This window comes from Amblyomma maculatum, chromosome 10, assembly GCF_055883805.1.
Source record: "Amblyomma maculatum isolate TAMU_Amacu chromosome 10, ASM5588380v1, whole genome shotgun sequence".
NCBI classification, from domain to species: Eukaryota; Metazoa; Arthropoda; class Arachnida; order Ixodida; family Ixodidae; genus Amblyomma; species Amblyomma maculatum.
Genome location: NC_139353.1, coordinates 51,612,679 through 51,626,003, shown reverse-complemented (window position 1 = coordinate 51,626,003; position 13,325 = coordinate 51,612,679). Strand labels below are relative to the sequence as shown.

Genomic DNA, 13,325 nt, shown 5'->3' with positions numbered 1-13,325 from the left:
CATGCATGCTACTCCGATTTAAGGAGAGAAATTATCAAGACAAAGAAGGCAGCCATAAAGTGTAGAAAGCAGCGCACACAGTGCATATTATTTATAATAATGTACATCAATGTCGCAGAAGTGCGGCGGGCACATTCCAAGTAATTGCACAAAGGCGCAGTTAAGTGTCAGTAAAAGTTTGCACACAAGTGCGGCGCCTTGGACTTCAGCAAATAAGTTCACGCATGACGATGTGGCGAAGGAGAATATACTTTATTTTCAGTGGTATATATATCCGAAGGTCTTCGTCTTGAACTTGTAGCTCATCCGCGCCTCCTAGAAAGTGTACGTGCTTCCAAAATGGGCTTAATTTTCAACAGAGCAATAGAGTGTACTGAAGAAGCTTCATATTTAAGCAATCATGTTCCTATATCCTACATGCGACGTTACCTACCCGTGCAGTAAGGTGCCTTGTTGTTTGTCTCCAAAAACTGGTTTCCTCTTCCCGGTTTCTTAATGCTGTCATAGCCCATTTCACCCAAGTACGTGCTGTTTGTTTCCAGCTTGCACTTCCCGTACTCCTTCCAGCCATCCTGGCAGTAGCGTGATGTGAACGAGCAATTGGTGCTCGTTACCGATTCGATGAAAAGTGCCTGAGCTCTCTTGTGACTGCAGACCAAACTGAGGGGATCTGTGTGATATAACGGAACGAAAACATTTATTGGAAGAATAAGTACTGACAAGTCCTTAGAGTTCTCAGAGTACTGTAGTATTTTAGAGCATTTAACGACAGCAGCTGTGATGCGTACAAAACCTCGCTGCATAAGGCGTAGGAAGGCCTGCCTCTGCCACGATGATCGAAGGTAGTGAATTAGCGGTGGAATGGCACTTTTACTTATGGGCAATGTAAGGTAGCAAGTAAACACTGCATATAACTTAATTTTCAGTAGTCAGTGGTGGCGCGAATTTCTCATTTCATGCATTTCCACAATGGCTTGCAAGGCGATGAGGTAGGTAAAATCCCGCGAACCACTCGACCACTGGCAACTAGGCGAAATTGCTTCAGCGCTGTGATACGTACATTTAAAAGAACCCAATTACTACTCTTTCTTTAGACAATTTTTCCTGGCTTTAAGCATTCACGTGCTTTAAACGAACACTTGAAACGAGTATTATCAGTTCATCGCTGTGTGAAATTGCTTTATTGTTGGTTGTGATTACTGATCTCGAGCCGGGCATCCTGAAGAGTAAAGTTGGATGAGCCTTATCGAGCCTTGCTAAGAACAAAGCTAGCGGAATTGATGGCATTCCAGCTGAGTTGCTTCAAAACCTCAACCATGACGCTGTTAACATTCTGCATAAATTATGTCAGAAGATTTGGACAACCCTGCAGTGGCCACCGGATTAGAGGAGGTCAGTTTACATCCCCATTCCAAAGAAAGGCAGTGCCAAAGATTGTTCCAACTACCGCACGATCGCACTTATTTCGCATGCTAGCAAGGTGATGCTGAAAATCCTCCAAGGTAGGCTGCAGCAGTATGTGGATCGGGAGCTTCCGGACGTGCAAGCTGGGTTTCGCAAGGGCAAAGGAACTAGAGACCAAATTGCCAACCTTCGCTGGATCATGGAAAAAGCAAGAGAGTTCCAGAAACCCATCTACTTCTGCTGTATTGATTATGCGAAAGCGTTTGACTGCGTAGATCACAGCAGATTGTGGCAAGCTCTCCAAGAGATGGGAGTTCCAATTCACCTCATCTGTCTCCTCAGAAACCTGTATGAAGGACAAGAGGCCACAGTCAGAACTGGGCATGGTCTTACTGATTGGTTTCCGATTGAGAAAGGAGTGAAGCAAGGCTGCATACTGTCGCCCTGCCTATTTAACCTATATGCCGAGTGCATCATGAGGAAGGCCGGTCTGGACGAGTCTTCAGCTGGAGTGAAGATTGCTGGAAAACGTATCAACAACCTTAGATATGCGGATGATATCACTTTAATGGCCGAAAGTGAAGTGGAACTCGAGAGACTTCTGACGCGTGTACAAGAAGAGAGTGAGAAGTTTGGGCTTAAACTGAACATTAAAAAGACAAAGATCATTGCGTCTTGCCCTATCAAGTCCTGGAGCATCAAGGGACAAGAAGTGGAAGCTGTGACAGATTTTCCCTTCTTGGGCTCCAAGATTACCTCGGAAGGAGACTGCAGCCATGAAATTAGGAGACGCCTGCTTCTGGGAAAGAGAGCAATGGTTAGCCTTGACCGCCTAGTAAAGAGCAGAGACATTAGTCTGCCAACCAAGATCCGTATAACTCGTGCTATGGTCTTTCCATTTGTGATGTATGGATGCGAGAGTTGGACTGTGAAAAAGGCTGACCGCCGAAGAATTGACGCGTTTGAATTGTGGTGCTGGCGAAGACTCTTGAGAGTTCCTTGGACTGCCAGAAGATCAAATCAGTCGATATTGTCGACCATAAACCCTGACAGCTCATTGGAGGGTCAAATTCTAAAGTTAAAGCTCAGCTACTTTGGTCATCTGATGAGAAGAGAGGAGTCGCTGGAGAAAGATTTGATGTTGGGAAAAGTTGAGGGTCACCGGAGAAGGGGTAGGCAGCGAACGCGATGGTTAGATGGCATCCTGGAGGCACTGCAGATGAAGTTATGTGATGTTAGGAAGGTAGAGACCGGAAAGCGTGGCGTGACATGGTCCATAGGGTCACGAAGATTCGGACACGACTGAACGACTGAACTGAACCTTGTGCTGCATAACATCTATTGTATATGACCTCTCATGATTGGGCATGGTATGCCTGCAGTATTTCTTAAATAAAAAACCTATAGTTAACTCCGAGGTTGATACCGACGGCTACAAGCCCAATTATACCACAGCCATTTGAATACAGACTAAACATTTTGTGGCAGTGTGTCGATGGGATGCTTTCTCAAACTCAAGCCCTTTGTTATCGCCAAAACATTCTTCTCACTGCTACCGCTTAAGAGAAAGGACTTCAGTACCTGTACATTCGGGCTGGTCTGATCCGCCGTTTGGATAGAAATCGACGTGGCCTCTGGATTCGTTGAGTCCAAGCCTAGACTCACTTAATTTGCCTCCGTTTGTATGGATTATGTCGACAAAAAGGGCATCCGTTTTTGACAAGGATACATTTGAGTTTTCATACAAAGGCCCAGCCGGGTCCAAACCTGAAGAAAAAAGTAAGCACTTGGATTAGGGCAATTTTCGGTGAGAATATTTTGCGCTCCTGAGTGGGAGAAACATACAGGAAAAGGGTTGCAGTAGCGTGGCTGGCCTCAAGCCTAATTTCCAAGCACTACTTTAGTCCAGCACAATAGCTTAGCAGCTTCCCAGGATTAGTTCTGCTTCCCAGTGCTTCCCAGGAGAAGCACTGTTAATGTCTAGATCTCCAGATAAAAAGTAGTAAGCTAAAAATCATGAGTCTATTCCAATTTTACTGCAAACTGCTTGAAATCTAGAGAACTCTGTTCAATGCTATACGTTCCCGACTTCCAAGGGCTGTACAGGGTTCCCCTGAAAGTTCAATGTGGCAGCAGGCAGGCTAGTCTAATATTCCGCTAATCTGAGCTTTCGTGAGCTGTCCCAAAATATTCGTGCAAATGGTTTGTGGTGAGACAATATACACAGTAACGTCAGTAAGCGTACAATCGCTCAGTGGGCAGGAATTGCACGTTCGATAGAAAGCGTGGCTCGGTTGTGACTGGTCTATTGTGTGAAACATCTGTCTGCTCACAGCGTAGCGCGGCAGGTACATCCGGCCAATTCTTTAACCGTAGCGCGAGATTTTCAAGCAACCAGCCTGCCAACGCCTCATCACGGCGTGCAGCGGCGAAAACGAATAAGCGCGTGGGAGAAGTTCGACCACAGAGAAATTGTCTGCGAGCCTCTTTCCACTAACGCGATACAACCCTGGCCGCTCACTTCTAGCGGTTTCAAAAAGCTTCAATGTCTGCAGAGTTATCGCAAAGGAAGGATTAGAGCACATCCGTCGGATTCCAGGACATTATTACTCTGATACCACATTGAAATTATTCATAAGGTTCCATACCCCCTGGCTTGAGTTCCCTTTCAAGAACTATTTTTTTTAATTCGAGCGAAATAGTTTCCATATCCACACTTCACTATTACTGAAGGTTCACTTAGAACAAGTCAGTGTCATGGCACTGCTTTGGCCGCCGCAAAAGCTAAACTAAACATAGGCAAGAGCTTGTCGGCAGTAATGTAGAGGAACCCTTTAAGAATTTGCCTACACCGAGCCACCTCTGCCAAACTCTGGAACGCCAAACCTCGTGCCATCTCTATTAGATTCACTACAGCGACACGTGACTCTGTTTTTCAGAGATATTTTTTTCCTTATTCAATCTATGTACAACTGCGTGCATGCACGCACGTGCTCTGGAAGATATAGCCACACGCATGCGCACGAACGATGTTAAAGTGCCTCATAAATAGTGCCTGACAGTGCATCAATACTCAGAGACATCTTTTTTTTTTTTTCATAACACCATGCAGTTGTCCTATATTCCTCTTTTTTTTTTTTTCGTTTTCCGGTGTATGCCCCTTCCAGCGATAAATGCTGGCAGAAATATGAAATTTAGTTGCACGTGCCTTTAGTATCTCAATTCGGCCTAGAATCTGCACAATGAGCAAACGATTATGCGGGTTGCGCCCTACCCTGAGGGAAGCCTCGCCAACAATAGTTGCAACAGAAGAAGCCTTGTTCGCACGCGTTCATTCTCCCTGGTCTCAGCAACAAACTTACTTCACGCAATTCAAGGGGCGGGAAAACTCTCAAACATGCTCCACAATATTCTGGCTGGCTGCTACTGTACGTCTGGATTACCTCTTAAACATCAAGCCTGCATATAAATGCGCGGCAATATTAACCTCTAACATCTTGATTCTTCCCCGCAGTGAGGGCTCAGTGGGCGCTGGACTGCAGAACCAAAGAACGCAGGAGCAAATCCTGACATGGGCGGCAGGTTTTCGGTGGAGGCGACAGGTAGGGCGCCCATGTACTGTGCGATTTCAGTAGGCCTTAAAGAACACTGCGTGGTCAAAAATTCCGACTTCATTACCGCGCCCCTCGTAGCAAGAGTAAATCATTACTTCAAAGCATAGAAACCAGACCACATCTTTATTCTTCCCTCAGTGTCCATTTTCTACCATTTTAGGAGCAGGCTAGAACTGTGTTGTTCGGGCCGATTTGCACATCTTTCGTAACCTATCACTTTTATCTTTCACATAGGTGGCGCTGGTGCTGCCTGTGCTGATAGCTACTGCTACCTCCCCGTTTCAAAGGGGACGCTCCTATATTCCATCCATCCATCCATCCTGAAGGCGTGTGAAGGGAAGAAGATTGCGGATACAGCGTGATACTATAACTGAGCACTATATTTACAGCTGCGATGCAAAATGATTCGACGCGCCTTGTGCGCCTTCGTCTGCAATGCGCATAGCTTCGGAGAAGATACATTTTTCTGCAGAAAGTGGCACCTGTTATCCGTCCAAGCTTCATCCCAGTATTCAATTCAAAATGTCGGGCGCAAAATCCAGCTTGGTGTGCGCCCAAACTGAATCCTATAAGGTGCACCTCTTGTGGCCTCAGTGCGCTTTCAGACAATCGCATCATCTTCTGCAGCAGTAATGAGAGTAGAACACCCGGCAGAGGAGTGTTTGCGGCAGCCGCTGCGTAGTCCGGAAACATGGCTCCGTCAATCCAATAAATAATCAATACGTTGCAGTCAATCTGCAACCAAAACATTATTCCACAGGTAGCATTAGTATTTCTTTAGAACTCACAGGCAACTTTCTTACACAGCCACTACAAAGTTAATCCCCTTTTAGCGAGACGACTTAAAGGAATATCCGAATTCTACACCCAAAGACACCGCGCAAATATAGCAACACGTGAAGGATGAATACTCGTCACGTCCATGAAAAACATATCCGATGTACTGGATAAATGAACCACTTAGTTTTTAATGTGAAAACATTGCTTGTCTCATGGGTGCCGTGACCGCGAGTTGTCGCCACGGCGTGTCTTCGCGAGCCAAGAAGAAAATGATAAATAAGTACATCGTGTCCACCCCAGGACACTAACCACCATCCTTCTGTCCCACAACCCTGCGCGCAAATGACTACTCCTCGCCAGCTTTCTAAAGACGGATCTATTGTTATTGTATACCGTAAGGGGCCCAGAGAGCACGGAGGGAAAAAAGCAGCGGAAGTAACAAAAAATGAACCAAAGAAAAATAAAAGATAATTAAGAAGAATGAAAACAAACTGAATGTTGCAAAACCGATAAAAACAAGTAAATCTGTGGACGTCGCAAAGCAACAAAACGCAGAGCGAGCTCATAATGGGACTCTCAATGATTTTGCATTTCCTCATGTAAGGAGACTGAAGTGCACCCAATAATATTTTTAAGAATAGCTGTCACACACGTGTATCGTTCAATTGAACAAAAAAAGCTAGTGCCAAGAGAACACTGGCGCAGCAGGAAACGACAAGCACGAGAAGTGGGACACACTGAAGCGACCTGTTTGACCAGATCTCGCGCGCGTTGTTTCCTGTTCCGGTAGTCCCCACAAAGCATGTTTGGCCTTCGTGCGAATCTGTTCTTTGGTCTTGTCGCTCACCCCTTTCACTTCCTCTAAAGCTTCTTACTGTCCCTGCATTTCCGCCACCCAAGTTCAGGCGCTTCAGGTATTACATAGCAAATACCGGGGCTGACAAACATCTTTTCCGTCTCGTTTTATTATTTCTAGTAAATACTTACGACCGCTACTTCGTGCGAAACGGTTTCAGCTTATAAATCTCAACTGATCTAAAGCAATCTACGTCAGCTCTTCAGCAAAACATTTATGTCACTACTCAACATATCTATGGTAACTTGGTCTGTGACTAGGAAACCAACCAGAACCACTGACTACTCCAAGTTAGAGTACTGCGCCATTTTCATTGCGCTATGACAAAATATTTTCAATTCGTTTCAGCTGCTATTTTAATTGTACGCTGCGACGGTGTCAAAAGATCCTGTTTCAAGCTCTCCTTAAGAATCTCATTTTTATGCATGTACTTTGCTGCCAGTTTAATTAGAATTAATTTTAACAGGGTTGTGCCTCACGTACCTCTCACACTCACACACATGCACACACTATACAGACACTATATAGTCGTCAGCTGCCATAGTATATGAAAGACCATCCGACATAAATATGAAGCCCTGCCATGGCTGCTCAGCGCCCTGCTACTATAGCGGTGGCCCCATATCGATGGAGGTGAAATGCCAGAAGTAATGACAGGATGGTTTACCAGGGGCTGATCACGAGCTGCTCTGTGCTTGCAAGGTCAGAACTGGTCTGTAGTAGTTAATATTTATTTCCACAATTCGGCTTGCTACAATTCGCCCACCTCATTTCAAATAGCTTGTAATGTATGCTAGATAGAAAACCCCTCTTCAAGCAAGCTGTAAGAAAGTGCCTGCATGAAGTAGGGGGGGGTACAGCGTGTCTTACTCTAGGTACCGAGGATCGCGATCAGCTTTATTCCCATATTAAAAACCCTATCCAATTGTTTACACTGTAGCCCCTAACACTGGTGTAATGCAGTCCTCACCTTGCTCAGCAAAGCATCTTTCAAGGCTTTCATCCAGCTCATGTCGTCATCTCGAGTAAATCCATGCGTGATCCCGATAAATGGTTTGGCCATATCAACCTGGGAGCTTCTGTAGTACTGCTCCCACGTAGTATGGTTTACTTCTACGCCATCACTACTGAGGTTCGAAAAGAATTCAAAACGCGTTCCAATTTTTTCTGGGGCTTCTGGGCCACCAATTGCTAGGCCGGTTTTGTCTGTCGGATGGAAACAGCCTATGCCTTCGTAACAGGTGTAATTTCCTTTGTAGGCATTGATATAATCATCTATCTGTAAAAAAAGACAAAACGATGTATAGGATATGAACAACATCATAGCACACCGGAACTGTCATCTTTGTATGCGTGATCGCCGTAATTACTAAGGTTTGGCTTCCGTGAAGTTCGTAGCTATATCGAGCTTTATGGTACCATGTAACTAAGGCTGCCGGGAGCCACACACAAAAACATATTTTCTCTTAATAAAAGAAAAAAGAGAAGCAGCTAGTACGATTGCGACTCCTCGATGTACACGTAAAGCCAAGTGTGCGCAGCCATATACAACTGGTAAAGTCTGCTCGAGTTTAAACTTTTCTGCTAGGGATGAAAGTTTTAAAGCAGAATACCACGAAGTAGGGAAGCGAAAGGCTGCACTTTGTTTCAGAAACGTTTCAGGCACGTGAGAAAGGCTTAGGTACCAAGAGTGCTAGAAGGGCACATAGTGAAAGCGTTTTGATGACTATGACTTACTAACGTTTATTCGGGATGTGTACTGATGCTACAGTAATAATAATTATAAAGTATTCAAAGAGGTTCTATACCACAAATTTGTAAAAATCGCGGAATAAAAAAGCGATGTTAAAGGCGCTATCACGTGTACTCTTATTCAGAAGCTTAAGCATCCTCCCGGGCTTTTTTTTTTATTTGCTGTAGAAACAAAAGAGAGCTCTGTTACGCAGTCTCAGTGCATTATAAAACTTCTATAAAGTCTTACTGTTTATAAAGGCTTTCAGCAACACGGTTCACGGCCCTACCTAGTTGTGCTCACAATGGCGCACGTGCTCCTGTCCCAAAATGGTTACGTTTAGGCTTGTGATTATGATGTCAAGAGGTGTGCGAAGCGCTTTTTCGGTCGCGCGTGGTTTCACTCTAGTCCAGTTCCAAGAAAATAATCATTTATGCACTTTTTACAAAATCACATAGACATTAAACTCACAGGTTTTTGTGAGAGGATGTCGCTCTTAGGGCCTATTTATTGCCTTCGTGTCACGTTAAAGAACCACGGGTGGTCGAAATTTCCAGAGTCCTCCACTACGGCGTCTCTCATAGCCTAAGTCGCTTTGGAACGTTACACCCCACAAACCAAACCAAAGCAAAGAAATATGATGGTCTCTTATGTCATATTTCGATCACAGTATTAAACAGCCTTCAAAAAGTACATGAAGTTAATAAGAAAGTGATTACACAGTCATCAGACTTTCACTTTAGTTCAGACATTTCGATATTGCTACTTCCACCAATAATGACACACTTTGTGAGAAATTTTCGCACTCTGTAACAAGCAGCGTACTGATAGTTTGGGCCGAAAATTTGGCTTTTTCTATTTAGAAAATAAAAGTGACTTATACTCACTTTCTGAAAAAATGAGCTCTTTACCCTGTTCACCGCTGAAGTCCAGAGTGATGCAAGAGACCATCTCTTTTTGCGGCGATTTGCAGACTGACCACATTCTTTTAGACTTTTGTTGCCAGCAAAACAAGCCCGTATTTGATCTAATTCTTCTATTGGAAAATCCTCAATCATCTGCAAAATAAGCGAAATTGATTTACAAAGGGCAACATGGTGATCTCACATACTCATTAGTCAGGCATGGTCATGTCTGATTTTGCGGTCTCATCTCAAGGAGTATAATTTAATAATTTCCAAAGCAGTGAACATCTAAGGTTGCATTGAAAGTAAGCTTAGAAGTCATTTCTACTCCATTCCAAAGTGTTCAAGAACTACGAAAGCTGAGCACTGAAGATGAAAAATATTTATGCGGCCTCGGATCGTCGAAGAGAGGAAAAGCTTACCGCAACCGTCGCCTTAGTCGGCTCCTTCTGCTGTCCGCCAGTTAGCCCCGCTCACCTTGCTCAAATTAAAACAGTGTATTGATTAATACTGGGGAACAGCGCGCAACAAAGGCAATCGGCTTTACTAAAGTGTGTTGATTCTCTCTTTGGCCAACTCAAATTTCTAACTTTGTAACTGCTGCACGCCAAATCTTGCTGCACTTGGCGGTGTAGCTACACATTTACTACCATAGAAAAAAATGCTTGGGTTCCATGTTCAGGATAGGAGGAATTGGTTTGGACCTGGTGTCTTTATGCATTTCAATCATCGAACAGGAAAGTGTAATCTAAATTCTTGATTTTGTAGTTTATACTTCAGCTTTTCTTAACTAGATACATTCACTGAGGTTTTTGAGCGCTGAGTTCTGCGCCACGGCATTAATAGGTTGCCCATGTCTCTGATTATATCCTTTTGCTGCATAGACAAGAATGTAAAGTAAATCATATTGAAGGCATTAGAATATTTTTGCGGGCGAGTTGGTTCATTGTCTTGTTTGTGTTCCTTCGCCTATTGTCCCGTTTTTTCGCGCAGTTTACATTTTGATTTGCATATTGAAGGCTTTCTAAGAAGCGGATGTGTGTGGAGGCAAAAGGCAAGGCATTCGTGTTGTGCAATGTCAGTGCTGATTAAGGAATCCCTGGTGGTCAAAATGGACACAACCCTCCATTACGGCGTCCCTCATAGCCCGAGCTTTTTCGATACGTTAAATTTTTGAAATTGAGCCTGTAAATAATTACTTCAACGTTACCGCTACGCCGCTCAGGGGTTAAGCAATTGTTGGTCTGCCACTGCGCCTTTTAACGCGAACCAGGCCTTTTACTGCGATAGCTTAAAAAGCCCCCTTCACCGAAAATCCGCATTGACGCCAGCATTAGTGCTGTGAGCGAAAAACCACGAGCATGGCGCTGACATGGCGCTGACATGGCGCTGACAGGCGGTAGCTGCCAAATCGCACCTCTCCTTTCATATGGGAAGGTGATATCAGAATGAGCCTGCCAGGACCCTTTCATTCACGTTACCCCTAGGCCCCACAGGCATGTTCATATGGCTTGATAAATGTGGTGTTTTATATGTGGGCTGGTAGTCTGCGCTGTCGCGTCATACTCTTAAAGACGGAGCGTGTCTCCTTGTAAAGCGTTCGCAGCACGACATGAAAAGAGTACATAAAGAAGCACCTATGTTCTTCTTGTCCTCGTTTTTTTTTTTTTTTTGACGTCAGCCCCATTCACGTCAGCGGCGAAGTTTGCACGCAGAGATGTGTCGCGCCAATCGACTGTGAGCGACCACCGGGGGTAATTTTAAAACTTTTTTTGAAAATTATCAGCTCCATGAAACGTTTTCAGATTTGACTCGAATACTCAGAAAGACCATCCTTGTGGATTTAATGCATTAGAATCTTACCGCAAACAGCATTGCATAAGGCGAAAGCCTTTAGGGCTGGTTCTGACATACTGTTTACTTGACAGACCCCGCCGATCACATAGCGCAAGAGAGCGGTTTCTTCCGCACCGTTATTGGGTAGAAGCCATACAAGAATTCCATCAAGCTATCCTAATCAACATCCAAGAAGCATCACCATCAAATCTCTCCCACGGAACATGAACCCTCGCGCACATCAAGGCTGAAAAGAAGCACGAGCTAGGAGCCTCCAAAGACCCTGAGATGACTGCAAGATGTCTTCTACGGGAAGAAATGCCACAGGAGACGCGGAGGAGCCTAATATGTATCCCATATGCTGGGCTACACACCACAGCCAGCCAGATTGGCTATGGGAGAGACGGTTTCTACATCCAGACCGCTAGTCGCGAAGGGGGCCGCCATCGCAGCGGCCATCGCCTTCACCTATGCTACTACCATATTAAGAGACTCCAAGTTGGCGATCAGCAACTTTGCTAGAGGTAGGATTTCCAATCCCACCGCACAAATACTCACAGAATTAAGAAAATCCCACCCCTTGAGAGATATCGATATACACGGACCCCAGCTTATGCTGGGAATACAGGATATGAGGCTACCCGCCTATGCGCTCAGTAATTAGCAAGTAAAGCAATGGCTCAAAATCAGGAACCAGAACCCCTCGGTAAGCCACTCATATCACACCACGAGCTCACCGCACATTGCAAAGCAGTAAAAACACTCACACCACCCAATAAAACGATGACCCGACACCAGCAAGTTATATAGAGTCATGCTACAGAATAGTGCAGCGGTGGCGTAGCGGTAGAACATCCGCCTCGCATGCAAGAGGAGCGGGGTTCAAATCCCGGTGCCGCGCAATTCTCCACCGGATGAAAAAAAAAAATCCGCGTGTCGATGGAATTGCATAAACAGGTTTGGGGTGCGACCTGATGCCGGTGAACACCTCCGGCAACGCACTCCCTCACCAGAACAGGATTTGGCCACCCTGGTGCAGTAATTGGCCACAACCTCCTATGATAAGCTCCATAAAACCCCGGCCCTCAGTCACCAGCGGCTGCGGAACAATTGACCACGGCGGCGGTCAGACCTGTGACGCAGCAGGGGGTGCTAAGAAAGCCTGGCTCCGCTGGACAGGCCGCCATTGGAAACTGACCTTGGCAACGTTTAATGCTAGAACAACTAGCTAGTGAAGCTAGTTTAGCAGTGCTGTTAGAGGAACTAGAGGGCATGAAATGGGATGTCATAGGGCTTAGTGAGGTTAGGAGGCCGAATGAGGCATATACTATACTGAAGGATGGGCATGTACTGTGTTATCGAGGTTATCGAGAGGCGACAACTAGGAGTAGGTTTCCTTGTCAATACGTATATAGCGGGTAATATAGATGAATTCTATAGTATTAATGAGAGGGTTGTAGGCATCGTAATTAGGCTTAATAAGCGGTATAAACTAAAGGTTATACAGGCCTATGCACCTACATGTAGTTATGATGACCAGGCAGTTGAAAGCTTCTATGAAGATGTAGAATCGGCAATGCTAAAAGTAAAGACGCAGTATACTGTACTAATGGGCGACTTCAATGCCAAGGTAGGGAAAAAACAGGCAGGAGACAAGGCAGTAGGTGACTATGGCATTGGTTCTAGGAATAGCAGGGGGGAGTTACTAGTTGAGTTTGCAGAGCGCAATAACTTACGAATCATGCCTTCTTCAGCAAACGGAAGAACCGGAAATGGACATGGAAAAGTCCTAACGGAGAGACTAAAAATGAAATCGACTTCATAATGTGTCCAACCCCCGCCATTGTGCAGGATATAGAGGTAATCGGGAAAGTGCGATGCAGTGACCACAGGATGGTGAGGTCCCGAATTAGCCTAAATCTGAAGAAGGAACGCAACAGATTAGTAAGAAAGAAAGCCATCAACAAATTAGCGGTGAGGGGGGGGAGGGGGCGCAGAAGAGTTCAGGATCTCGCTACAGAATAGGTATTCAGCTCTAACTGAGGATGGTGACATTACCCTAGAGGCAAGGAACAATAATTTCAGAAATATCATTACTGAGTGCGCGGTAGAAGTAGGCGGTAGGATAGTTAGAGGGGATACAGGTAAGCTGTCTAAGGAAACGAAAGATTTGATTAAGAAACGCCAGAGTATGAAAG

At 45.0% G+C, this 13,325-nt stretch overlaps 1 protein-coding gene across 1 annotated transcript; it reads right to left on the bottom strand.

The window, feature by feature from the left end:
• Nucleotides 1-248: 248 nt before the first annotated feature.
• LOC146176380 (lipase member I-like) lies at nt 249-9,428 on the bottom strand. Its single transcript, XM_084580952.1, has 5 exons — nt 9,274-9,428; nt 7,625-7,933; nt 5,501-5,753; nt 2,986-3,171; nt 249-670 (listed from the first exon to the last, which is right to left on the bottom strand). The coding sequence occupies exons 2-5, from the start codon at nt 7,715-7,717 to the stop codon at nt 426-428; spliced, it is 777 nt and encodes a 258-aa protein (XP_084437078.1). The 5' UTR covers nt 7,718-7,933; nt 9,274-9,428; the 3' UTR covers nt 249-425.
• Between the last annotated feature and the right edge of the window lie 3,897 nt (nt 9,429-13,325).

Coding starts and splice junctions, on each gene's coding strand:
- LOC146176380 (XM_084580952.1), bottom strand. CDS start 7,717: ATGGCCAAACCATTTATCGGGATCACGCATGGATTTACTCGAGATGAC. Junction 5,754..7,624: donor AAGATGCTTTGCTGAGCAAG/GTGAGGACTGCA, acceptor TTTTGGTTGCAG/ATTGACTGCAACGTATTGAT. Junction 671..2,985: donor AGACCAGCCCGAATGTACAG/GTACTGAAGTCC, acceptor TATATCACACAG/ATCCCCTCAGTTTGGTCTGC.